This window comes from Misgurnus anguillicaudatus, chromosome 17 (assembly GCF_027580225.2).
Source record: "Misgurnus anguillicaudatus chromosome 17, ASM2758022v2, whole genome shotgun sequence".
In the NCBI taxonomy this organism is placed as follows: domain Eukaryota; kingdom Metazoa; phylum Chordata; class Actinopteri; order Cypriniformes; family Cobitidae; genus Misgurnus; species Misgurnus anguillicaudatus.
In genome coordinates, this window is record NC_073353.2 from 10,017,429 (window position 1) to 10,044,181 (window position 26,753).

General features: G+C 38.1%; 1 protein-coding gene across 1 annotated transcript; it reads left to right on the plus strand.

The window, feature by feature from the left end:
- Nucleotides 1-494: 494 nt before the first annotated feature.
- pdxka (pyridoxal (pyridoxine, vitamin B6) kinase a) lies at nucleotides 495-26,737 on the plus strand. The gene is made up of 11 exons (XM_055214957.2): nucleotides 495-873; nucleotides 984-1,038; nucleotides 11,031-11,135; nucleotides 13,125-13,208; nucleotides 13,414-13,448; nucleotides 18,494-18,579; nucleotides 18,687-18,732; nucleotides 20,164-20,275; nucleotides 23,874-24,010; nucleotides 25,908-25,974; nucleotides 26,210-26,737. Exons 1-11 carry the CDS (start codon nucleotides 781-783, stop codon nucleotides 26,329-26,331), a joined length of 942 nt encoding a protein of 313 aa, XP_055070932.2. The 5' UTR covers nucleotides 495-780; the 3' UTR covers nucleotides 26,332-26,737.
- The last annotated feature ends 16 nt before the right edge of the window (nucleotides 26,738-26,753 follow it).

Below are 26,753 nucleotides of genomic sequence, written 5' to 3' on the forward strand. Positions count from 1 at the left end.
ATTTGCATGTAAATTACTTGTACAAACTTTTAAGGATTTTAACAGCATAAGACTCAAGGCAGCTTGTGAAACATTACGTTAGTTTGCATGCACTGGGTGGGTTGCCTAATTGTATGTTCTGAAAACGTTTATTCAAATTGTTGATTTGATGATGAAACATATAACAAGTTACACATATAATATTTTTTTTAAATATTACCAAATAAAAAGTAGCGAGAAACTTAAATGGCATCCATAGACCGTAAAAAAATAGATGGCATCATGTGTCAGGAGCTAAACCCGCATTGTCTAGATATAAAGTAAATGAATGGTCGGACTTTTATTTTGAAAGTGTGAATACAAAATTTTAATCAAAGTATTTAGTTTATGCATTAAGTACCTTTTTAAATCGAAATGCATGCAATCATCCTGGTTCCTCCTGACATCTTCATTCCTGTTATTATTGCCATAACACGACTGTCCAATTTGTATTCCATCCACACAGTCAGAGCCCTGCACACACGCTGAGAATCATAGGTGTCCTCCTCAAGTGCCTGCCTGAACTGAACATAAATAAGCTGAAAACAGCTGAGCTGAGAGTTGAATGTCTGTTATTATTTAAGTGTTTTATTTTACTTACTGGGGCTTTCTCTTCTTTTGGGCTCTTGTAGAACTCGGTGTTTTAATGAGTTAAAAGACTGGTACTTTACTTTGTCAGCCGAGCGAAAAAAAAAAAAAACTTTGTCAGCGAGCGTCACATGCTGCGTGCATCTTTGTCAGACATTATAGTTTTAATAGTAAATGGTACCAGAGATGGATAGTAGAGTTCTCTCCATTCAAAGCCATGTTGTTAGGGGATATGTTGGAAACAAAGCGGCATCTTTTCCACTACAGGTAAGAAAAATTGAGTTTATTAAATTCCTGTAACGTTAGCGTAGCTAGTAGTTAAAAGCTGCTAGATATGCAAGCAAATCAGATTTACTGACTTTACATTTCTTTAATAGGTGCTCGGATTTGAGATTGACTCCATAAACTCGGTGCAGTTCTCAAATCACACAGGTAACTAAATATAAATGCCTAAATACTGAGTCTGATGCAAATCGCGTTTCTTAGTAATACTAACTTAGTTCATGTATGTAAGGTTAGTTTCTGAAAATGACAGCATTTTGCAAAATAACGTTAGTTATAATTTTAAAACAATACGAACAGTCCCGTTAATTGTAAATATTTAAAGTGCACAGCAACAAAAAAAATCAATATAATTCACATACCTAAGAAATCACAGTATTGTTTAACCCTATTGATGTCAGAAGGTTCCAGGTCAAAGTTCAACTTTTATTGTGTTTAGCAGCATGTGCTCAGGCATACAAAGCGACATGAGTTTAAAGGTCCCGTTCTTTCAGACCAATATAACGTGTTCATGTTTTTACGTGTAAAAAAACGGTATTTTTCACACAATTTACTTATTTGTATACCAATGTTTTCACTGGGTGCATCCCAATTCAGGGACTGCAGCCTTCCAAGGCCGTATTTGAAGGCAAATTACATCACCGGGCCGCAAGGAAGGCTGTCACAATTCGAAGGCTCCTTCACTTACAAGCCTCCAAATGGCCTTTTTCCCCATAGATATGTATAAAGGCTAGATGTCTCGCCTGTGCTGCTGGCCAATTGAGTGGAACGTCCGCATTTGGCGGCCATCTTACCACAGGGCGCTCGCTAACTCGTAGCATTGCGTTTAATGGAGCATGTACTTTTAAATGACCATAACTTGCTCAATTTTCTATCTAATTTCAAGTGGTTAAAAGGCCGCAGCCCCTGAATAGGGATGCACCCTCTGTCCTCAAAACGGGTTTTATGAAGTCCCTCCTTCAGAAATACTTAACGAGTTCCGATTGTGTAGTTTGTTTAGTTTGTTGTGATTCGATAGCAGCTTAGCTTGCCGTTCGCTTAGCTGGTGACTGACGTATTCCTGCGGGCGGAGTTTATTCAAAAAACTGTTTTACTGATGTTATTAAAGCAGGAAGTAGAGGGCTGTAGTCCAAACAGGCCGTTCGCTGTAGGCTTTGAAAGGCAAATTCTGTTAAAGGAGCAGTGTGTAATTTTTTGCAGCATCTAGAGGTGAGGTTTTGAATTGCAACCAATGGCTCAGTCCACTGCTCACCCCTCACTTTTGAAACACATAGAGAAGCAACGGTAGCCGCCACCGGAAAAACATGTCATCGACGGAGACAACTTAGTAAAAAAAAGTTTGTCCGTTAAGGGCTTCCGTAGAAACATGGCGGCACAAAATGGCGACTTCCACGAAAGGGGACCCCCGGTGTATGTAGATAACGTCTCATTCTAAGATAATAAAAACATAACGGTTCATTATAAAAAGTTCTTTATACACCCCTGATAATATAGTTTTGTATATTATTTTGCATTTCTGTCAAAAGATCTTTTTAAAAATTACACACTGCACCTTTAAAGAAAATATATTGCCTGGCAGTGAATGTTGACCTTTATCATTTTACAGGTATTATTTATGCTATTATAGCAACATTACACACTAACTAGGGTTTAAAGGATCAGAAAGAACGTGACCTTTAAAACAAATAATTAACATACAGTCAAGTGAGTGAAAGTCTCCAGACAGTGCATGTTATAAACACAGTATATGTTATAAAATGGTTAGTTCCAGTCCTTGTTTCTGATTGGTCAATAAATGTTTTATTTCTGATACAAATATTTATACTGCACACACAAGAGATACACAATCTTTGCATCCCAGGTGGCAAACGTTACATTATGCCCTTAATCTATGCAGTGTGCAACAATCTACTGTCTATGAATTACAGATGGGTAGTGTCATCTTAAATGGAAAACTAAATTGCTTTTTACTAACCAGAAGTATATGTGTCTCAAAAATTAAGTTCTATACAATATGAAGGTGTGTAGTATGAATGAAATGCAGTGTGTTTTTCAAACTCAAGGTTAAGGATATGGCCCAAGAAAGCTTCACATCTCGGCTGCCAAATCATCATGCATCAGCATTAGGCCTCTTTTGAATGATGCATGAAGTGCATACTTTGTGGCCTCAAATCACCCACATTTTTTGCACACTTTCCAAAAACATTGCAAGATTCGAGTCAGCACTTACATTGCTTAATTTTATTTTGAAATACAAGCTTAAAATGGTTGCAAACAAGTCGGCACAGAGCTCACCCAGTTTTGTTACGACATATAGAGATATATATACTGTGCATGTCTTCTGTAGAGATGAAGACATGCACGTTATCTTCTGTTTTGTTGTAAATTATTCACATAATGTTAAACCGCCCATGTTGTGAGAACTGGGAGAGCACAAACGGTTGATACATGATTCTTATTCACAGTACTGCATTTATCAAAAGTTGTAATTCCTTTTGTGGTGATACATTGCATTTGTTTTGTGCAACTAATACAATAAACATGACAAATGTGAAAAACAGTAAGAAAGTAAACTTAACCATTTCACAGTACAATCAATAAAGCCACACAGGTGTTTATGATGAATCTCTGCGACAGCTCTCTGACGCATGATATTTACGTCAGTGTCAGAAATCGCTCACTCATTTCATTTGCTTCTTCCCCATAAAGTGGACTCAATTGTCATTCCCCATATAGGGAATAGTGAATGAGTGAACGAGGGAACGGTTTCAGACACAGCTCGTCTCTCATTATAGCTTTTAATGTTGAGCAGGGCTCAATATAGTTCTGCCTAAGTTCTACGCCGTAACCTCGACACGGTAGGCTATGTGTCGGTTTTCATTCTATACCTCTGTGTCGACGTGCATTTACAAATGCATACTACTATAAGGCAGTATCTACACGCGTAACCCATGGCAGCAGTGCAACAGCTAAAGAACAACCAGCTTTGCCCACAAAGAAAAGAGGAAGCCACTTGGTCACTGGCCAGTGAACCAACAAAAGAACAAAGAGGCAGCAACTTGTTATACATAATTTAAGAAGACCAGCGGTGATGGGGGATAATAAATAGACAGCAACCTTTGTTGCAGTTTGAGTTAGGTCACTCCTCCTAGTACGACCATTTTAAAATTTTTGGTGGTTAATGGTTTAACATTGCAAATGGGTGCTGTTACTTTAAAAGTCAAGCTGTGCTAAATTTCCCAAGAGTACCAGTAGGCCTCTTGTCTATGTGGGAGCTGTTTATCCGCCTCATTTCCCACGCTATCTGAAATTCCACCCTTCTCTTTCATTTTGAAAACTGTGCAGAAGCCCTCTCCCACCGTTTTGGGTCATATGCCAGAAAACACTTGATTCTTTCTTAAAGAGAAATTTCTGTGCTCTTCACGCCCATTTTTCTCTTAAAAATCCTGGTATGTAATACTTTTATACTAATAAAACCCTCTCCAACATGATATCACCCAAGAATACTTCTTTATAGTGAAATAAGCTAGAATAAAACAAAGATATATTGTTTAAAGACTAATGTCGTTGTTTAATAACTCTGTTCAGGGCTCGACAGTAGAGTGCCGCAGGGATGATGTATTTTTGTAGACCAACCCGGAAGGGAGTTAGCCTTTTAGGACCTCCGGTTCCACCTCCATTTTTGGGGTTAAATGGGACATCTTTCACAAGATGTAAAAGAAATATTTGGTGTCCCCAGAGTAGATATGTGAAGTTTTAGCTTAAGATACTCAACAGATAGACTTAGACTTAGACTTAGACTTAGACATACTTTATTGTCATCCAGCTACACATTTTGCAATGTACAGTTGAACGAAATTTCGTTGCAAGGCTCTGAGCATAAAAATAATAAATTAAATACACATATAATACAATATACAAATTACTTAAAAACCTAACTAAAACTAATATACATAAAAATGGCCACAGGCTCTAATTCAGCAAAAAGTACATGATTCATATAAGTATAAGTGACCAGTATCACATGCATAAAAGGATTAATTTCACTGGGAGTTCAACAATCTTATTGCATGAGGAATGAAACTATTATAGAATCTTGTTGTTCTGCATTTAAAACTGCTGAACCTCTTCCCAGAGGGCAACAGAGAGAACAGAGCATGATTGGGATGGAAAGGGTCCTTTATAATTGACTGAGCCCGGGTCAGGCATCGGCTACCAGCAGTATTGTCGATGAGGGGGAGTGCTGTCCCTATGATTTTTTCCGCAGTCCTCACCACTCTCTGCACACCTTTCCAGTCTGAGGCGTTACAGGACCCAAACCAGACAGAGATGCAGCTGGTCAATATGCTTTCTATTGTGCCTCTGTAAAAAGTGGTGAGGATGTGAGGGGGGATATTTACTCTTCTCATTCGACGCAAAAAGTGCAGACGCTGCTGTGCTCTCTTTACAAGAGCAGAGATGTTAAGAGACCAGGTCATTTATTATAGCATGTTAAAGGAATATCCTATCCATTTTCCATATTCAACTATGTGATTACCCTAACCAAGAAGAGATACATCCCTCTATCATCTGTGTGCGTGCACGTAAGCGCTGGGGCGACAAAATAAAACGTAGCGCTTTTCTAAGCGGATTTAAAAGGGTAACTATATTGTATGGTGGAATTTCACTTTTGGGAGCACTTCGACCCGCCTGAAAAGTCCGCTCCCCTTCTCCCTCTCATAATGGGAGAGGGAGGGTGTTACTGCGCCGAGTCAAAGTACCCCCAAAAGTGCTGTTCCGCCATACAATATAGTTCCTATTTTAAATCCGCTTAGAAGAGCACTACATTTTATTTTGTGCCACCATACTTGCTCGTATAACTACTCGTCTTAAATAGGAAAAACGTTGATGTGTTTGGTCACTTTATCTCTGTTTGGTACCATTGAATGAATGGGGCTAAGCTTAATGCTATCAAAGTGTCGCCGCGCGCCACAGCGTTGAAGTGCACGTACTAAGATGATAGAGGGATGTATCAACTCTTCTTAGTTAAGGTAATAATAATTTTTAATAATTTATTTATGATTAATAACAGAATAACAGAAGATGTTTTACTTTAAGGACACCTGGCAATACAGTCATAACTGTAACCTTCTTCAACCTGATGCCATTAATCAGAAAGTGTCATTACTCCCCGGTGCGGTGTAAATTACCACATAAGTTTTAATACTGCTAGATCAAATTGTATTACATTAAAGGGGCCCTGGCATGAAAATCCAATGTTTTTCATGTTTAAGTGCTATGATTGGGTTCCCAGTGCTTTTATCAACCTACAAAATGTGAAAAAGATCTACCCAGTAACTTAGTTTTGGTAAACCATTCTCTACAAGCACATAAAAAATAGGTAGTTGAAATTTCTCTCTCCATATGATGTCATAAGGAGCTCTTATTATAATAATACCGCCCCTTAATATGCACTATCCAACCACAACACTGCCATTTAGTGCAAAGAAAAGCACAATTGAGTTTTATTTGCAACAAACCATCATCATTGTGATCAGTGTGTGAATTTCATCAGCTCATTTGCATTTTAACTCTTTCACCGCCATTGACGAGATATCGCGTCAATCAAGAGAAAACGCTTCCCCGCCAATGGCGAGTATTTCCGTCTTTAGGTGGCGCCCTTCTACAACTTTTTAAACCCGGAAGTATTGCCCTATGGCAAGCGGCTGCATGTCCGTGTCTGTTTTAAAGATCGCTCTGAATGGGATCTCTATGAAAAGTCCGTCACAAAAATGGAATTATCTCTGCTTTTTGCTCAAAATGTGGTGTTTTTGCAGAAACCTATCCATATTCAAAAGCTGATTAGAAAAGAACTACTGAAGGTAGGATGAAGCGGTTTTTTTGTTTGAAAAGATAGTGGAAGAGTTCAACTGTGAAGTCAGGAACAGGTTTGAGGTGCTGGCAGAGCTGGCCGAAGAGTCAGTAGAGAGTCACTGGACAGAGATAAAGAAGACCTGGAAAGATGCGTGCACCAAAGTTCTGTGGAAGAAAGTGAGGGAGCAGAAGGAGTGGATGTCGAAGGGAACATGGGACAAGATAGAGAAGAAGAGGGAGCTGAAAGAGAAAATCAACAGATGCTGTGATCAACAACAGAAGACAGACCTCAGAATACAGTATTGGGAGGTAAATGGGGAAGTGAAGAAGAGTGCAAGACAGGACAAAAGACAATTTGTACACAACTTGACAGAAGAGGCAGAAAGAGCAGTTAAGCAAAACAACATGAGGAGAGTATACGAAATTACCCGGGCTTTGTCAGGGAAGAGCTTCAACCCGAGCAAGTCAGTCAAAGACAAGCATGGGAGAACCATCACAAGTGATGAGGGGCAAAGAAAAAGATGGAAGGAACATTTTGAAGAAATTCTCAATAGACCACCACCGCAAATAGTTCCTGAAATACCACCAACAGAAGAACCCCTCTGTATCAACACAAATCCACCAACAAAGGGAGAGACCATCAAAGCCATCAAGTCCCTGAAGAATGGCAAGGCACCAGGCGCTGACGGCATACCCCCAGAAGCCTTAAAGACAGATGCGGTGGCAGCAGCAGAAATGTTGCACCCCCTCCTGGTGAAGATATGGGAACAGGAGCTAGTGCCGGCCGACTGGAAGCTCGGGTACTTGGTAAAGCTCCCCAAGAAAGGTGATCTTTCCCAGTGCTGCAACTGGCGAGGAATCATGCTGCTGTCCATCCCCAGTAAGGTGCTGACCAGAATCATCCTAGAGAGACTGAAGGAAGCTCTAGATAAGAGGCTCAGAGTAGAACAAGCAGGATTTAGACAAGATCGTTCATGTATAGACCATATCGCCACTTTGCGTATTATTATTGAGCAATCCATCGAATGGCAGACTCCTTTGTACATGACTTTCATAGACTTTGAGAAAGCTTTCGACAGTGTCGACAGGGAGACTATCTGGAAGTTGATGCAGCACTACGGAATCCCGCAAAAGCTCATAAACATCAATCAGCAGCTGTATGAGGACTCATCTTGCCAGATTATCCATAATGGGAGATTGACAGACCCCTTCGCAGTAAAGACAGGAGTGAGACAAGGTTGTATGCTCTCACCGACAATTTTTCTGATCGTCATAGATTGGATCATGAGAAGAACTACAGAGGGCAGCAACAACGGCATCCAGTGGACCTTTACCAAACATCTAGAGGACTTGGATTTTGTGGATGACATCGGCCTCCTGTCCCACAAACAGCTGCATGCACAGTCCAAGCTAACGCGGCTAGCGAACGAGGCAGAGAAGACTGGCCTGAAAATTAACATCAAGAAAACAATGGTGATGCGGATGAACAATCGATTACATCAGCCACTGCAACTACAGGGAGAAGCCCTGGTGGAGACCGATCGCTTTGTGTACTTAGGAAGCGTGGTCAACATTGATGGCGGAGCAGATGAAGATGTCAAGAGTCGGATAAGCAAAGCAAGAGTAGCGTTCAATATCCTGCGGCCCATCTGGAACTCCAAGGCCTTATCCCAGCGCAACAAAGTCCACATCTTTAACACCAACGTGAAAGCAGTCCTCCTCTTTGGGTCTAAAACATAGCGGGTTACAAACACCATCACCAACAAGATACAGACATTTGTCAATAAGTGCTTGCGCCACATCCTCAACATCAGGTGGCCTGAGAAGATTTCCAATACAGACCTATGGAACAGAACCAACCAGAACCCAGTCGGCAGGGACATCAAGGAAAGAAAATGGAGGTGGATAGGACACACACTTCGCAAACCAATAGATAACGTCACAAGGCAAGCACTAGACTGGAACCCACGAGGAAAAAGGAAAGTGGGACGGCCCAAACAGACGTGGAGAAGGTCAGTCGAGTGTGAAATGAAGGAGGCCGGAGTGACATGGACTCAGCTAAAGAAAACAGCCCAAAACAGAGTGCGTTGGCGTGGTGTTGTTGCAGCCCTATGCTCCATAAGGAGCCTACAGGAATAATGAATGAGAGTGTCTGTTCTTTCATTTGATATATTGTATGTTTATATATTTGAAAGAACATTTTCTGGAAGGCATTAAACTTTTGTGAAAATCATGAAAAACGCTGGCGCTGGCTGGCAACTTTTTTAAAAAAAGCTGGCGGCGAAAGAGTTAAAGGACACACCCAAAACGACACATTTTTGCACACACCTACAAAATGGCAATTTTAACATGCTATAATAAATTATTTATATTGTATTTTGAGCTAAAACTTTACGTATGTGCTCTGGGGACACCAAATAATTATTTGACATCTTAAAAAAAAGTATTGTGCCATGGCCCATTTAAATCAAATTTGGAGTAGTGGTGCCACCTCTGTTATTTAATTTATTATTAAACACTGCAGAACTGAAGCCTCATTCAGCATACAGACTGAAGTGAATGGGTCTTTCATTGAATTTAGAAGTGAAACTTGGATAAAGTTCATGTTTTTTTTGTTCCTGGTCAATAGTGTTGTTTGTCTGAATTTAAAGGTGGCTGCATCCATCCACCAGATGGGACATCTCTTTTCATGAGGTTTTTTAGGTGGCATTTCTAAATCTGGTGAATGGGACTTTTGTCATGTGTCTTCACGAAAAAAGTGGTGTGTGAACTGTTCCTTTTATGTTGAGACATTGATATACTTTGTGAGCTTAAAACAGCTTTTACTATTAACATTTAACCCCAGGACATCTGTCTTAAGGTACTTAAAATATATAGCATTTCTAATTCTTATTCTTCACTTATGTTTTATTGAATTCACCATATAAGTTTCTGTAATGAAGGAATTGTAATTAATTCTCTTCTTTTTTTATTTTTTCACATACTAGAAAACTTTGACTTCAATATTTCCCAAATCTACATGAACTAACATTTATCATTGTAAAACAGTAGACATCATAAGAACCAGCAGTTTTTTTTGTGGCTCCTCTTAAAACTAGCTTAAAATCCATGTGAACAGCTACTCACTGTATATTTTTCTTTTTTTAAACTGTAATGACTTCCACAAGGTTAGCTGTTTGTGAGACACTGGAGACTTACTGACGTCTACGAATTACACATCATTAGACCAAAAATGTCACACGATCTGATACTTGTGATGTGCAGATGTGACTTCGTTTGACCCATTGTGTGCATGAGATAGGGATAGAGAAATGTTTTATGCTTTAATCCTTTCGATTATCATTGAAAATAAATCTCTATTATTAGGTAAAGACTTATTGGGGCTGTTTACACTTGGTATTAAGATGTGTTTTCATCGATCGGATCACAAGTGGACGAGAGAGACACATGACGTTTACACCTGGTATTTAAATCCGTCTCTTTTGTCCACTTTCGACCGCTTCTATGCTTAATACTATGAGGGGGTGGTCTGTGAGACGGGGGGCGAGTCTCTCTGCTGTCATTCAAACCTGAGCGGGAGTAATTATGAGTTTATATGGACGCAAACTAATATAATGTCGGAGTCCACTGCTTGTTTAGCAAGTAAACATGCTGCACAGTGTTTTGTACATGAGTATGTAAGAGCTTTCTTTGAATTTTCAGCGCAATTGATGAAATAGGATCGCGCAACTTTCAGACGCTTTCAAAACGAAACTACGGAGATCAGCCGCTTAGTTTTATCAATGAAAGGCTAAAAATAGCGCTGTTCACCGAATGTTCATGCCAGAAGTCAAAAAAGACGTGAAACTTGTGTTTAATACCTCAGATTAGATAAATGGGCGGAGAGAAGGCGGTCGCGTGTGGCTGTTCGAACGCATTCAACCACATGTGCGTTCCGCAGCTCCAAAGCGATCCGATCGAAAGTGGTTTCGACCACCTCTGGATGTGGTTGAAAGTGGTGGAAAGTGGACGAGCTCAAAACGGTTTGAACACCGTTTACACCTGGCGTTAACGTGGTCCACTTGTGATCCGATCGACGAAAACACATGTTAATGCCAAGTGTAAACAGCCTCATTGAAATTTAGTTTGATCAGTGTTTAATTATTTTAAAGCAGCTGTCTGTAATTTTTGGCCTCTCTATCACCATAATAAATGTAATTTTATAGTTCAGAGTAATTTTCTGTATGTGTGTTGCGCTTCACCCCGCTACTCTGCACAGATTAATCTAAAGTTTGTAATCTTTTTGCTAGGATATGAACATTGGAAAGGTCAAGTGTTGACTGCAGAAGAATTGCAGGTGCTGTACGATGGGATCAAGCTCAACAATGTCAACCATTACGACTATGTACTAACAGGTATAGTCAATACCTCCTGTTTCTTTGCCTGTTAATATTATTCATCTTATCATTAATGCTTGCAAAGTCTTTAACTATTGCTATATCTTATGGTCATAAGGGAACTAAACAAACCTAAAGTATTAAAAATGTGCCTTGTGTGGCAAACATTTTTGAGGAGATGTAAAATTATTACTTTTTATCTGTGATATTTATGGGTTTTTCTTATGGATAATAAAATTTTTAGATTGGATACCTTAGACTAAAATAGAAATCTAAGCCATATTTATGGACCAGAACAAGGGTGGAGGCTTTTGCCAGGTTGCAGTACAAACACCCGGATAAACTTCCTGTTCACTGATGACTCACCTTGCAAAGAAATTATGGTCGTCAGCATTGCTGGAGAAGGCGAGGTGAGCGATATGCTGAGGTCAACATGGTCCCCAGCTTTCGCTTTGGTGGAGGAGGAGCAACAGTCTGGGCAGGCATTACCAGTCAGCGCAAAAATGATTTGGTTATTGTAGATGGCTCAATCACTGCACGTTCTTACATCAGAGACATCATAGAACCCATCATCATCCCCCAATTCCGCCAGCACACCCCCAAATTTTTCTTTATAGATGATAATGCTCCACCACATCGTGCCAGAATTGTCACAGCTTGACTTCAGGAGGTCGGAGTGCCTCATATGGTATGGCCAGTAATGGCCCCTGACCTGAACCCCATAGAGCACGTCTGGGACCAGCTAAAGAGACTGGATGATCGTACCCCATCCCCATGTGACCTGGCAAAACTGCGTGTATCACTTGTGAAAGAGTGGAATGCATTGCCTCACAACATCATGAGGCTAGTGAGGAGCAAGAGACATCGTTGTCAAGCTGTAATTGCGGCAAATGGTGGTAACACCCGCTACTGACATTGTCAGTTTTTGTTATTTGGGGCTATCCTTGTTATTGTCAAAATTTTGGGGCTGATAAAGATTAAACTAATGAAAATGGTGTTTCTTTTCATTATGTATGTATATGTTTGTACAACAATTTCTCGTTTGGCTCTCAACGAAGGCGGTCGCATTTTTCTCTCCCTCTCCTCATTACCTTCCCTGTTTTGCTCCTCTTGTCTCGTCTAGTCTTGTGTCTTAACTTTGAGAGACTGTCTCTGCACTGCTCTCGAAACTAAAAATCATGGATTTGATCAACTGGTCTCTCAACGCAATTGACACCCTCTTCTCGACGAGAAGCTTGGGTTCGGGGGAAACTGTCTGCCCTGCCGGATTAGGTTCTGCCCTGGTTAATTGAGAAATTAAGAAGACCATGACAGCTGTCCAAAGCCCAGAAAGGCTGCCCGGATGATTGAAGCAGTGGACAGAGCGGTAATGGAAATGACCCGCAATATGGATAACATCATGGAGAAACTCACGGATTTGAAAAAGCTGATGGACCAGAATGGACTAAGAGAGTGGTCGTGTAAAGGAATGCGTCTACTCCCTCGAAGATCAAATAATGGCAATCTTATCTGCTTTCGGTCCCCATTAACCAGCACTGGCCTCGGCCAAGGCCACTGTTGGAACAACAACTCCCCCGGAAGAGCACTGGAGCGAGACGCTCTTGCATTCCCTTCCCCATCTCCCACAGACACCTGATGATTGTTGACTCTGTTGGACCTAATAAAGGTTGTCTCCATGGCAACTTTCTGTTTTAAGGCTTTAACATCCTGCGGACTGAGGCACCGAGATTTGGAGTCCAGGCGAACCGACTCTCTTCAGGCCCACACACACACAACTATATTGTTATTCGGGTACAATATTTTTTTTTTTGGGGGGGGGGTCCGAGTTGCGGGCGGGTTAGTTGAAAACGTCTGTGAGGTGCGGGTAGATTGACAGTGTTACCTGCAATGGCAAAATTCACCCGCATTTGGCGCGTGGTCGGGTGTTCATTTCAGGCCGTGTGTGCGTGTGATTTTTAGATGTATAACTATGTATAACTAGATAAATGTTTTCTAACCTGTTGTCAGGTTACAGTAGAGATGATTCCTTTCTGCATATGGTGGTGGACATTGTACAGGAGCTGAAGGAAGCAAACCCCAGTCTAGTGTATGGTGCGTATAATAAATGTGTGACTAGTTTATTTGATCTTATGTTGTTTATCTGTACAAGAATTTATGGAGCGCAAGTTATTTTAAAGGAAGTAATCTAATCTTTTTTTTATTTTAGTCTTGTGTGGAGCTCAGCACATGAAGGCCTGACCTTCATTAACAGTAACATATCGTGCAGATTGTTGATTTTTTTTTTTTTGCATTTTAGTGTGTGATCCAGTATTGGGAGATAATGGGGCTTTGGTAAGCACATCTCTTTATCTTTTTTCTTTGTTTCTGGAAATAAACCGTCCACAAAAAAAGCCCACAACATTTGCATTTTAACCCTCTGGGGCCGGACTCGTTTGTCACACTGGCAGAGTTTTGACATGCCTTTACATATACGTGACTATTATCACACAACACTTTATTCAGCACACACTGTGCTAAACTTATATGTGAGTAACATGTATGTACATGTTGGTATTTTCAGGGAAATTCTGTTGCAATTCTATGCATGGTAAGTAAAAATGTTTTAAAAGTTGCTGAAATAAGGGCAAGGAACACATACTAAACATTTGTTCACAATCAAGGGATGTACTGGAACTAGTAGAGTTGGGAATTTGCTACAAAAAGAAAACCATTTTACCCACTCATTTACATGAAACAATTGATTTAACTTTTGTAAGACACTTTTTGTTGTGTAACAGCAGTATGCAAGGGAGGGTCAATGGTCATGAGTATTGATGTGATTCATAAAGTTAAAACCCAAACCACCAATGCGTCAATGAGGAATGTTGTGCTAGAATGAATTTGAGGAGACTTAAGGAGAAAATGTTTTGTTCGTAGTTTAATATAAAAATAGTGTAAAATAAAATCTAAATCTAAATGATAAGGATTATATGTACATTTTTGTACATAAACATTTTAGTAGACAACTTTGTGTCAGTTTGGAATACAGTTCCTAAAGATACAAGTGATTATCACATGCCTGGCATTTTCAAGGTCTTTATCCATGCAGCAATTCTAAGCAACAGAGCTCCACTATGAGCATAAACTTCATGTGACTCTTTAATGTCCAAAAAGTGAGAATATCTTTCAACTTCATGGTTTTTGTGCTGTGTGCAGTGTAGTACTGTAACAGCTGAGGGATGCAGACCTGTAAAAAAATTATAAACAGCTGTTAGCGCATATTGTCCACAGAACTACCACATAAGTTTACATACATAACTGATGGGTAAATGTCACTGACAGTGATGCCGGTAACACGTTTCTCTAATCTGACCACTTTTTTTAGTAACGAGTTATCTAACACGTTAATATTTCCAAACCAGTAATCAGATTAAAGTTACTTATCCAAGTCACTGTGCGTTACTATTTTTTAAATTTTCCTTAGTACAATATATATTTTCTTGTATATTTCTTCTTGCGTCTCGGGAAGTGAAGTCAGGTGTGCGACAAGTCACGTTTTCAGCACGAGGACAACTCAGGTCACGTGTAAGCATCACAAACGTAAACAACGTACAATGGAGAGAGAAGAGAGATGCAGCTACAAAAACACTACGTCAAATTAAAAAACACAAAAAACATTTGGAGTAGCGGCACGGCACAGACAGTCAAACTAAGAGCAAGTCCCACCCGGTGGTGAGAAGCAGTGAGCAGGAGGTCATCCACCACCCAAACAACAAAAGCTGGACTTCAGTGCAAAACCAGTAAGTGTAGGAGAGTTGCAGAACGAAAGTAACAAAGAGATTTTCTCCGAGCCTGTTAACATCTGCATCTCACTATGACAGCATATTAGCACATAACCTCTGAAGAGTTGTCAAATATTGCGTTATTTACTCACCGATTTCCACGTGTAGATCCAGAACTGTGTTTTCAACCATGACAAGTAAATTCCAAAAGCGGTCTTTTTTTCTTATAACGCGTTGTGTTTCTCGTTTCATGTGTTACAATACTGATAAACCTACTAGGTATTTACTATATAACATCCTGAAGACTTCTCAGTTATTCAAAATAAAAGTATTTTGTGAGTAGATCCTGTCGGGTCAAAAGTAACACTTGTTAGTTTTGTCCCGCTGCTAATACTGTGTATAATATGTTAAAAAATGTATATTATTCTAATTTGATTTAATTTCATTTTCATAGTGTTCAAACTATTGACATTTTTTTTTAGTCTCAGCAATTTAAGTTTGTACTGTTGGTTGCTTTTGAAACATTTAATAAAACTGACATTTAAAATAAAAATGTAATTTAATTATTTTTTACAAAGATAAATGACAAAATAAGTTTGCAGTTACATATTAAAGAGGTTATAGTTATATATATTTAATAAAAACAAGTGTAACACAAAAATCTATCATGTTTTGTTGTGTTACTTTTGACCCACCTGTGTGTTACTTTCGTCCCTGCTGTCAAGGTCAAAAGTAACAATTCACTACTCTTGTTTAAAGTGAAATTATACAGAAGTCGTTTTACATTTGTTCAAAATTCCAGCTGGTATTGATAGACCACACTTGTGAGTTATTGACCACAGCAAAAATATATCTCTGTCTAAAACATTAGCTTTTAAAATTAAGTTTTTCCTATTTATGTTAAGTGAAGTCAAGAAAGACTATATATTAGACTATATATTAGAGTTTTTTAAAACACAACAGTTCAACTTAAAATGTCAGGAGATACATTGTTGACGTTACTGTTAAAATGCTCTTCCAATAAAGTGAGTGTTTGCAAAACCGGTTGTCATTTTTAATGTTGAGGCAGTGGGGGTGTTGGCAGCTACTGGAATGTAACTAACAAAGTAACTTGTAATCTAACTTAGTTACTTTTAAAATCAAGTAATCTGTAAAGTAACTTAGTTACTTTTTAAAGGAGTAATCAGTAATCAGATTACTTTTTCAAAGTAACTGTGGCATCACTGGTCACTGATAACACTAAATTCAGATAAATTCAGATAAACTATCATGTACCTAAACTACAGTATCTGCAGTGCTGTTTTCAGATGCCCATTGACAGATTGTCTAACTTCTTGTCTTGACAGTGTATTAATGAGTGTGTTTCTGTAAGCATAGATATGTAAAAAGGCTAGATGTGTTACGGCGGAGTCTCTAACGTCATCACCTGGTGGCCATCTTACAGCAGGCAGCTCGTTCACTCGTAGCATTGAGTTTTAATGGTGCATGTATTTTTAAATGAACATAACTTGCTCAATTTTCTACCAATTTTCAAACGGTTTGGTTTCTTACAAACGTTATTAATGTGGCTTAAATTCTGAATGCTTTAACATGTTTCATGAAAAAAAAAGGTTAGTTTAAGTATGCAGTGTCATAGGTACATCTTTGATGTTTATAACAAACCAAACCGTTTGAAGATCGGTGGAAAATTGAGCAAGTTGTGGTCGTTTGGGGGTACCTGCATCATTGAAGCTCACTGCTACGAGTGAGCGAGCGCCCTGTGGTGGGATGGACGCCAAATGCGGACGTTCCACTCAATTGGCCAGCAGCGCGGGCAAGACATCTAGCCTTTATACATATCTATGTCTGTAAGCACACATAGACGGTTTCATCGGACGCACGTGCGGTGATGCGATTACGTGTCTGGTGGGAACTGTACTTCCGCTTTAATTTTTTTTAATAGTTTGACTAGTTGCTAAACTGAACTCTTGAACAAATACCTCGTCGAAAATAACACATGTTTTCGTTTCCTAGGTAATCTATGTGTTGTTTATTTTGTTTGTTATATAAATAAACTATTTTAAAAGTACTTTGTTGTTATTTGTTCTTAGTGGAGTTACCGGAAGTTACATGTTGACCACGAAAGCCGCTTGCTTATGTTGTTACTGCTTTAAAACAGGTCGCATATGGCATCGCTTTACTCGCGTGTAAACAAAGGCGTCACGTCACTTGTGTGTAAACAATAGCGCAATGTATGGAATCATATTACAGCACACACTTAAAATCTTCTGTAGTACTACGTTTGAAAGCAGCCTAACCTAAAGTTGCCGTCAAGGACAACGTGATAGCAAATGTAACTGAGAATCACTGTGTCTAAACTGTTTAAAAACAGGTCGCGCGCACATGGCGTTTACTCGCGTATCCTCGTTTATAAACAAAGGCTGTTTTTCAATCAGGAGGCTGCAGCAGACGTCGCATATGCTGGCTGCAAGTCATAAGCATATAAGGACAACATGACGGCAAATATAAATGAGAATAAATGACTTGCTTGTCAGGAATAATATTCTTCTCCAATCGCTCTTTAAAATGCAGCTGGGGTTCCATTGCCTTTCCAGACATAACTGAAGATCTTTCTCACGAATGTGTATTATGTTTATCATCCAAACACATGGTAAAGTCTCTAATTCTAATAAAACGTTATGCTTTGTCATTGTTTGGACGTGTTCATAACGTTTGGATTGGTCACCTACTTATTTTTTAATGAAAAACATGTACCACCTGTGAGCGTGATCTCATTACAGATAACGAGGTCAGACAGGAGAAACTAGAAACCTCTCTTTACTTTTATACAGATTACATAAACGGCAATATTTGTTTTCGATTTGTAATTAGTTTGTTTTACACGATTTACACCAATTAATTTTTGTTTTGAAAGACAGTTGGCAAAGACAGAGATGCATGTAAGCGCACCCTATTTGTTTTCTTTAATTGACAATCAAACAAAGATTTGTTCTTATTATAAATATACACAAATAAAAGTAGACCCTTCACAGGTTTAAATGATGTCTTACAAAAAAACACGCCCTGATGTTTTTGGACCCCAGGGTGTTAAGCTGGCTTTATAGTTCTGTGCAGTACCTACGCCATAGCCCCTATGCTGCAGTTTGATTTTATACTTCTGCGTCATGGTCTTTCGTGTCACACATATGGTCGCTATAAGGCAATTTTGATGGGCAGTATCAAGACAAAAGCCAAAGAAGAAGCTGGTTGTGTACATTTTTAGAGAAGCATCAGCACATAAAACTGACTTTTGCTGCAACTGGAGTTGTTAAACATAGCTCCTCAACTTGGTTCATCATTGTTTTTACCATCGTAAGCGGAAATGCAATGCAGTTCTTTTTGACCCAAGGGAGAGGTTTTAGCAGACCAATCACAGGGCTTGCAGTCCTGTAGCATTGACGCATACTGCATACTGTAGGGTTTGCATCTCTGCAAAGGCAACAGCGTACAATCGACACAGAAGTATAAAGACCGCTTTAGTCCATTGCTTAAATGTAATGCTTTATTTAAAAAAAAAAAAACATCTTTGTGTAGTTCAGTAGTTTGTGACTTTGCCATGTTCTGCTTTGTTTGTAGTATGTTCCTGAGACCTTGCTACCAATCTACAGGGATAAAGTAGTGCCAGCTGCTAATATCATTACACCCAATCAGTTTGAAGCAGAGTAAGACCTCTTCTGAATGTAAAACAAAGCCCATCTTCAACATCCCTGTATGTCATTAATACAAGTATATAGTATTGTTAAAACAGTATTGTGCCTTTCACTCACAGGCTACTTACGGGCAGAACCATCAGGACAGAAAAAGATGCAATTGAAGTAAGTCAATTTCAGCTGATCCTTAAAATGTCAGTCATCCTTACTTAAAGCTTACATAATACACACTGTTTTTGCATTTCTGATGTTAATCTGGAGTACCTATAGAGTAAGTATTACATCCTTTATATTTCTGAAGAGTCTTTAGTTTAATCAGATTTATAAAAGAAAGATTAACTTTACTGATTCTTTCCGATAACATACGAAAAATGAAGAAGAGTTACTACTGCGGGAGGAGCGAGTACGAGTCATGCAACACTCTATAACACTGTTTACCTTATGATTCACTATATGTTTGTGTCACTTATATAATATGCACGCGCCTATTTCCAACATAACACAGAAGTCTTACTTACTGCATCAAACACACACGCAAAACTCCGCTGCTACCATGGATAAACAAACTGTATCAATTGTTTTCATAAGGCTGGCTTTCTTCTCCTCACATCCAAAAACACACTTCTTCTTTTGTGCCATTGTTGAGTTTTGAAATTAAACAAAGCTGTCGCGTAATGTGACGTTTGCAAGTTCTAGCGTCTCCCGCTGATTGACAGGTGGGCGGGGTTTTTCAGGGTAAGTGCCCATAAAAATAAGTGATGCGTAAAGAAACCCCTGAAACGTTAGCTGGACCTGTAATTGAAAAAAACTTTCCGAAACTTGTAGGAACCTGGCGAAGTGCATTCAGCACAGAAATACTCTGTAACACGCCCAACTGCTTTTTTGACACTTTGCCTACGTTTAGCTTGAGAAAACAACTCTATAACTGTGTTAATAAGTCAGAATGCATGAAAATTTTCATTTTTGAGGAAAATTTGAAAAGAGGAAATTATACTTTAATTGCATTTACTGCACTCAACAGTAACATTACACTGTATAAAGTAAAAGTTGGATCAACGTAAAAAAGTAAAAGCGTTTTCTAAAACGCCGGGGAAAGAGTTAGGTGAAAAATTTAAGGTGAAAACTTTTTTTTAATTACTTCTTCAATTGGTAACATCTCACTTTATGTGAAAAATTTCAGTTGAACATTTTTTATTATTTAGTTGTTACAAATTGAAGTAATTTAAAAAAGTTTTCACCTTACATTTTTCAATTAACTCTTTCCCTGACATTATAGAAAATGCTTCCCTGCCATGCAGAGTTTTACAGCAATTCATATTTCTGCTATTGTCCACTAGATGGCGCTCTTACCCAACTAATAAAAAAAACTGAAGCATCCACTGATGTAAAAACTCTGAATCTGATCTCTAACAAAGTTCTTTACAAAAATGTACACACATAATGTATGCAAGGGTTTAAACATTTACAGTACACACACACACTCTTCTGAGAAAAATTGTGTCAAAAATGGACTATACTTCAGCCTTAAGCCTAGCTATTCCTTTTATTTAACTTAAACTGCAAGTATATAAACTCAAACTGTTGGTTGTATTTCAGGTCATGAACTTACTGCATTCCAAGGGTCCACATACGGTAGTCATCACAAGTTCGGACTTACCTTCTCCTCTTGGTGAACATTACCTAGTTGCCATGGGTAGCCAGATAACGGGTGAATAATTTCATTTTTACTTTATATTTGAAATACCAAGCACAAAATTCAAGTATTGAACAAGTATTTTTTTCTCTTGGTCACACAAAGAGTGGTGGCATTATTATGCTCAAAAAGCATCTGTTTTTAAATAAAAGTGAAAAATGTAAATACAAAAACAGTAATGAGTTATTTTAAATATTGGGTTTAGATCTGAAGGAGGCGCAGCTGGGTTGTGTAAAGGTTAAAATATGTGTGGGTCTTGTTTGCTTTTTTATCCTAAACATGGATGCGTGTCTGGCAGCTTACATCTGTTTATAAAACATGCTCTGACTCTAAATTCTGATTGGATGAGGGTTGTGTTGTAAACGACAGGTAATGCACCCGTGACTAACACTAATTCATTTTCCATGCCATCTGTTGCGTTGCTGGGTAACCATAACCCATGTGATTTGTATAATCCTACATCTACTGACGCTGGTTTTAAGAGGAGCATGCCAGACAGAATCGCAGGTGTCCTACTTTCAGATGTTTATATGAGAAAATAAAATATATTATTACAGAAGCTAGATTCATTGCCCTTTTACTACTTATAGACCAATTTGTAATGTATTGATGCAAGAATATAAGTCTCACAAACAGGGTCACAAATAAACTTTGCCATTTATATTTGCACAAGTTTTTTTACTGTAAATTTCTATATTATTGGGCTTTTTATCTATAAAAAGCACAGCTTCCGCAGTACATACTACCGTGACATCTGTTTCACGTCATCTTTAAGTAAATATTTAAATTACCATGGCCTCCAAAGATAAACTTCCGTGAAGATAAGCATCATTCACGCTGGCCATGGACCATTTGTCAGTCCTTATGGTCCAGCTTTGTAAAGGGGAATAATTTTAAATGGTTTTAAGTTGTCTAAATACAACTCCATTCCCTCTAGAAATTCACTCCCCGGACTCTCTCCCCCCTGCCTTTTCCCATTTCCAGCCCTGGATATTAGTATTATGATTGATTATATAATAATTAATTAGCATTTCTGTAGGGTCAGTGACATTTAACAAAATGACTGTCAATACATAATTTCTATCATCAAATTGCTTTGAAATATCAAACTACACTTTAAGCTCTCCAATGATATATTGGTTTTCAAGATATTTCATGTTTGGGATATTATTTCTAGCAAAAAAATATACTTGAGCTTGGCATAACTAGCAGATTTTCTTACAAAAATAACTAAACATAAAGAAATATCTAAATTTTTTTGTTGTTTTAGCTTTTAGTTTTAAGCCCCCTTGGAAGTGTTATAAAGGAGAACTTGATTCTTAATCTACTTTTTTAATCACAGTTAGTGTGCAATGTTACTGTTTGAGTAATAAACACCATCTGCAAATTTACAGTGCTCAATGCAATGCAACGGGAGATATTTGCTTTAACATAAATCACTTAATAAAATAACAGCAAACGCCTGTATTGCCTGCAACAAGCCTGTTCCTGGTGTTGTGGCATCATACATATAAACCCTGCCCCTGGGAACACATAACAAAAGGGTGAGGCCATGTTAGCAAGGATGTAAACTAAGAACCGCAAAGAACCGTTTTGCTCCTCTAGCCAGTTAGCAACATGCTAATTCATATGCCTACAAACACATGCAAACTTCTTTTTAATCCCACCAGCGAATGTTGCAGTTTGTGTGATTAGTATATATTATTAGGCTGTAGTAAAGCCATGGTTTGTTTTTCAGTATGGGCTCATAGTTTTAGGGACAGATATTTGGCTACACTCGTTCTGTAAAGACAAAACTAACGGTGTTATACAGTCATTAAAGCGTTCACTGTAAATCCACATCTTACAAATAATAGCGTATCTACCATTTTAAATGTCCTGTAAGACCCATAATAGTAAGGGGTGTGATGTGTTCAGACACTTTCCGTTAAGTGGTTAGCGAATTGCAACACACTGGGCCTGATATCTAATCTGAACATATTGCATATTTCTGAGAAACTCAACAGCCAGTTTTAAGGAGGAGGAGGATTTTTGTAGAATGAAGGTTAAATAATGCATTTTTCTAAAACAAAGCATGGACACATTTTCAGAGCACCCCATTAACACAAGCAATCCTTGGGCAATCGTAGCCTAGTGGTTAGAGAGTTGGGCTTGTAACCGTTGTAATGCGTTGTATACTTGACAAACATGTCACTTTACTTTCAAAAACAGGTTTACTTCCCATTTAACCCACCTGTGGGGCCCCCTGGTTTAGAGAGGTCTAGTGGTCTAGCCCTGTAATGGCACTTGTGCCCACTTCCCATTTTATAGATGCTTTTATGCCAAGCAATTTATAATGCATTCACCGTATCTTAGTGCCTTGCCATTATTGGCTCTGGCTTGTGTATTTTGTTTGTAAAGATGCTTAGGGAACAAACATGTTTTACAAATTGTACAAAATGCATATTACTCTTAAAGATGTGTTTTGGTTGATCGGATCACAAGTGGACAACGCTAAAGACAGGTGTTAACAGGGTTTAAATCATTTTGAGCTTGTCCACTTTCGACCACATAGCTTTTGTTGTGTAGATGTGCATGTAGTCGAATGTGTACGAGCAGCCACAAGAGACTGCCTACTCTCTGCCTATTGATCTAATGTAATGAGCACAATGTTTTTTTATTGGGTGTGACTTTTAGCCCAAGCCCACAGTGTTCAGCGCAATCTTTAGATTTTCATTGATAAAATTGAAGTGTCTGCGAGCGCGTGAAAGTTGCATGAGCTTATTTCTTCGTTTGCTTTGAAATATCAGAGAAAGCTCTTACATGTAAATGTACAAAACACTGTGCGGACTCTGACTGACATAATTTGCGTAAATTTAAACCTGCAATTTCTCCCACTCGCGTTTAAACGAAAGCACAGGGTCTCCACAGACCATTTCCTCAAAGTAATCAGGACAGAAGCGGTCGAAAGTGGACAAAAGAGACTTTTTGAAACACCAGGGCTGTACCATTAAAATGGTTAAACAAACTCAGGGTTACAGGATTAGTTTCAAGTTGACAAAACCAAGTCAATGTGATCAGGTCTTGTTGGTACAAGCTATTTTTTATGGTACCAAAAACCCAGGATTTGCACAAACTAATCCTAAACTTACCTGGCTAACCAACTAAACTGGCTTCATGGTATAGGCCCTAGGTGTAAACGTGAATGTGTCTCTCTCGTCCACGTGATCTGATTGACCAAAACGCATTGTAATACCAGGTATAAACGGCCCCTTAGTGTCATATCAAATGTTTCCTATGATCTTTAAAATGTTGTAGACTAAAACATAGCTCTGCTAAACATGTGCATTTATTTAATCAGAAAAATAAAATTTAAGAAAACATATTTAAAAAAGTTAAGACAGAATGATAATCAAGCCATTAAGATCCCAGAATAGATGAAATCCTTTATTATTGTTTTAAATGCATCCTAGACTTTTGACCAGTAGTGTATATTGGGAGGTGTCATTACATTTTGTAAACATATTAATCCATTATAATTGGTGTTAGTTTTAGGATTAGCATTTCTAATACATTACAGTTAAGCTGGTTTAGACCAGTTTAGAGTCTGACTAATACTCATACTGTTTCTTAGTAAGACCAGACGGTACCAGGGCAACTCAGCAGATCCGTTTGGACATACCGAAGGTGGAAGCTGTGTTTGTTGGAACAGGAGACCTGTTTGCTGCATTGCTGCTAGCATGGACCCACCACCATCCAAATGATCTGAAGGTACACAAAATGATCATGCAGTTTGCTTTGACTTATAAACGGTTTTAGCAGCAACAACAAATGGCCTTTGTGGACTAATTGCAACTTCCGGTAGACTTCCACATTGGATCAATAACAACAGTCATTTTACAGAAGTTTATTTCTGAAAACAAGGAAAATAAATGACAAGTAAATTACCTTTGTTCATTCATCATATCTAGCACATATCGACTATGACACTGAGCTAACATTGCTGTGAAAAATTAATGAATACAATGTTAACTACAGATCCTTGAATTCTTGCCTGGCTGCCAATCCTCTCCACACAGTTGTGATCCATGCTCATCGCCTTCCCTCACGACAATTAACGCCTGTGTGTCCGATGAAACCGTCTATCAGGCTTGTGCATAATTCAGAATAGAATTTAGAATGACTCCTTAATTCCAATTCAATTTTTGAATTTGAATTGATGTCAAAAACAGGATCTAGAATTACAATTCGAATTTGAATTAAAGGAAGCAGAATTGCAATTCAATAGAAATTCGAAGAAATTCATATACATATTATACAGTAAGCGAAGTGTTAAAAATGAAGCTTTCAGTATATGTCAGATATAATTGCATTACATATTCTCTATAAATTATATTAGTTTGAACTACTTGTACAGATAACATTAATGAAATGTTTTCCCCCAGCAATTAATGTTAAAAACTCACATAACAAATAATTAAGTTTGAATTTTTTTGTAATTGTAATTTTGTGGAACTTTGTTCATTTCCCAGAATGCTTTACTTTAACCAAGTATTTAAAATGGTTGCCAAACAATTTTCCAGAGTAACTTTCCTAACACTGAATGTATGTGAGATTCTTTCTGTTGTGTGACTGTCGAATTTCTTTGAATTGCCATGAATTTAATTCTACTTCCTGTCATTCCCATTCAAATTCAACTTCCTGTAGGGCCGAGTAAATTCAATTCAAATTCCTATTCATGAATTGAATGGAGGCCAATTCTGAATTGTGCACAAGTCTGCCGTCTATATACACTAGTCAACTTTTTGAAGTGGATTAAAACGTTCATCAAAATTTCCAAGACAAGGATATTGTTTAAAATTTTAGGACAACTTTTAACACTTTCCCCATTGATGAGTTAACTTAAGAGAGACGCTTCCCTGCCAATGATGAGTTTTTACGACAATCCATATTTTCGCTATTATCCACCAGGTGGCATTCTTACCCAAGGAAGTATCCCCTTAGGGCAAACAGTAAGAACTCTGTGTATGTTTTGATTGTCGCGCTGAGTCTGATCTCTATTAAAAGTCCTTCACAAAATGAGCTATTTTTGAAGAAACCTACCCATATTTGAGAGCTGATAAAAGGAGAACAAATAAAGGTAGGATGAAACGATTGTTTTAATTTGTGTTTTAATTTGAAAGCAGAGGAGCTGTTCTTTCATTTGATATACTGTATAATGTTTATATATTTAAAGAAGAACATTTTCTGGAGGGCATTAAACTTTTTGTGACAATCATAAAAAAATGCTGGGGCTAACTGGCAAAAAAAAAAACGTTGGCGGGGAAAGAGTTAAGGTTATGATCAGCTTCAAGTGTTGACTAGTGTATATGCATATTGTGATATATTTTTATCAGTAATAACTCTACCATGACACTTCTGTAAACTATGACATACCAGACATCACACATTAACTAAAAATAACCTTAACACCAGTTTGCCGGATATGACAGCTGTGAGAAAAGTGGGTCTATTGTGTCTTTATTTAGTTTGGTTTTGGTTTTGCATTGGCTTGATCTATGTAACATTTAAAAGTGTCTTAAAGGTTCAAATACTTTGGGTTCAATACATAAAAATAAATTATAGCTACTTTGTAATAGTTCTGCATATATTTGTGTGTTTTTGACAGACGGCTTGTGAAAAGACTGTTTCAGTCATGCAGCATGTCATTAAGAGGACCATAACCTATGCTAAAGGTAAGACATTATGCTAAGATGTGCTTTAAACAGTATGTCTATGTCATGTGCACTATTCAGAATTCAATTGCAAATGCCTATTACAATCTGAACCTATATGACTTCGTTCAGTTTCGTTTTGGTTTAATTTTTCAACTATTTTTTTTCTAATATTTTCAACAATTGTTTTAATCCATAAACATTTCAATGAATGGTTTTATAAACTCTTTTCCCCTTTCCTTTCTTTATTTCTTAGAGATGGCGGGTCCAAATCGAAAGCCCAGTCCTGCTCAACTCGAGTTGCGAATGGTACAAAGCAAAGCAGATATCGAAGATCCTGCCATAACTGTGGAGGCTGTTGTACTGCAGTCTTTATAACTGTACTAGACAATATGAAGTCGTATAGTTAACCTCAAATTGATCGCAGACACCACTTTAATCCTATAGTGCACTGAAATAATCTTAAAGTGAGCTTGAAATTGAAACTGTGAATAACACGCTATTCTGATCTCAGTACAGCTGTTTCTATATACTTACAATACGTTGCACCTGTACGGTACTCAACCAGATGACCATTATTTTTAGTATTTTATTATGATTTGATTTCACACATGTCCATGTTTAGCATTTATTATTGTTTTTAAAATTAACATAATATTATGTCTTGTAACATATCAGTATTAAGTTTTGATCTGAGCAGTCTAAAGCCCTGTTTAAACTAGTGTTACTGTAGTTTTACATTGACACGTATTGTAATGTTTACTAAAGCCATACTGTAACTTGATTCCTCTCCCAGTCAG

What these genes read in the sequence shown, in the direction of transcription:
- pdxka (XM_055214957.2), top strand. Translation starts at nt 781, where the DNA reads ATGGTACCAGAGATGGATAGTAGAGTTCTCTCCATTCAAAGCCATGTT. An exon ending in GCAGTTCTCAAATCACACAG is followed by an intron (nt 1,039 to 11,030) that starts GTAACTAAATAT and finishes TCTTTTTGCTAG; the next exon opens with GATATGAACATTGGAAAGGT. An exon ending in GACCATAACCTATGCTAAAG is followed by an intron (nt 25,975 to 26,209) that starts GTAAGACATTAT and finishes TTTATTTCTTAG; the next exon opens with AGATGGCGGGTCCAAATCGA.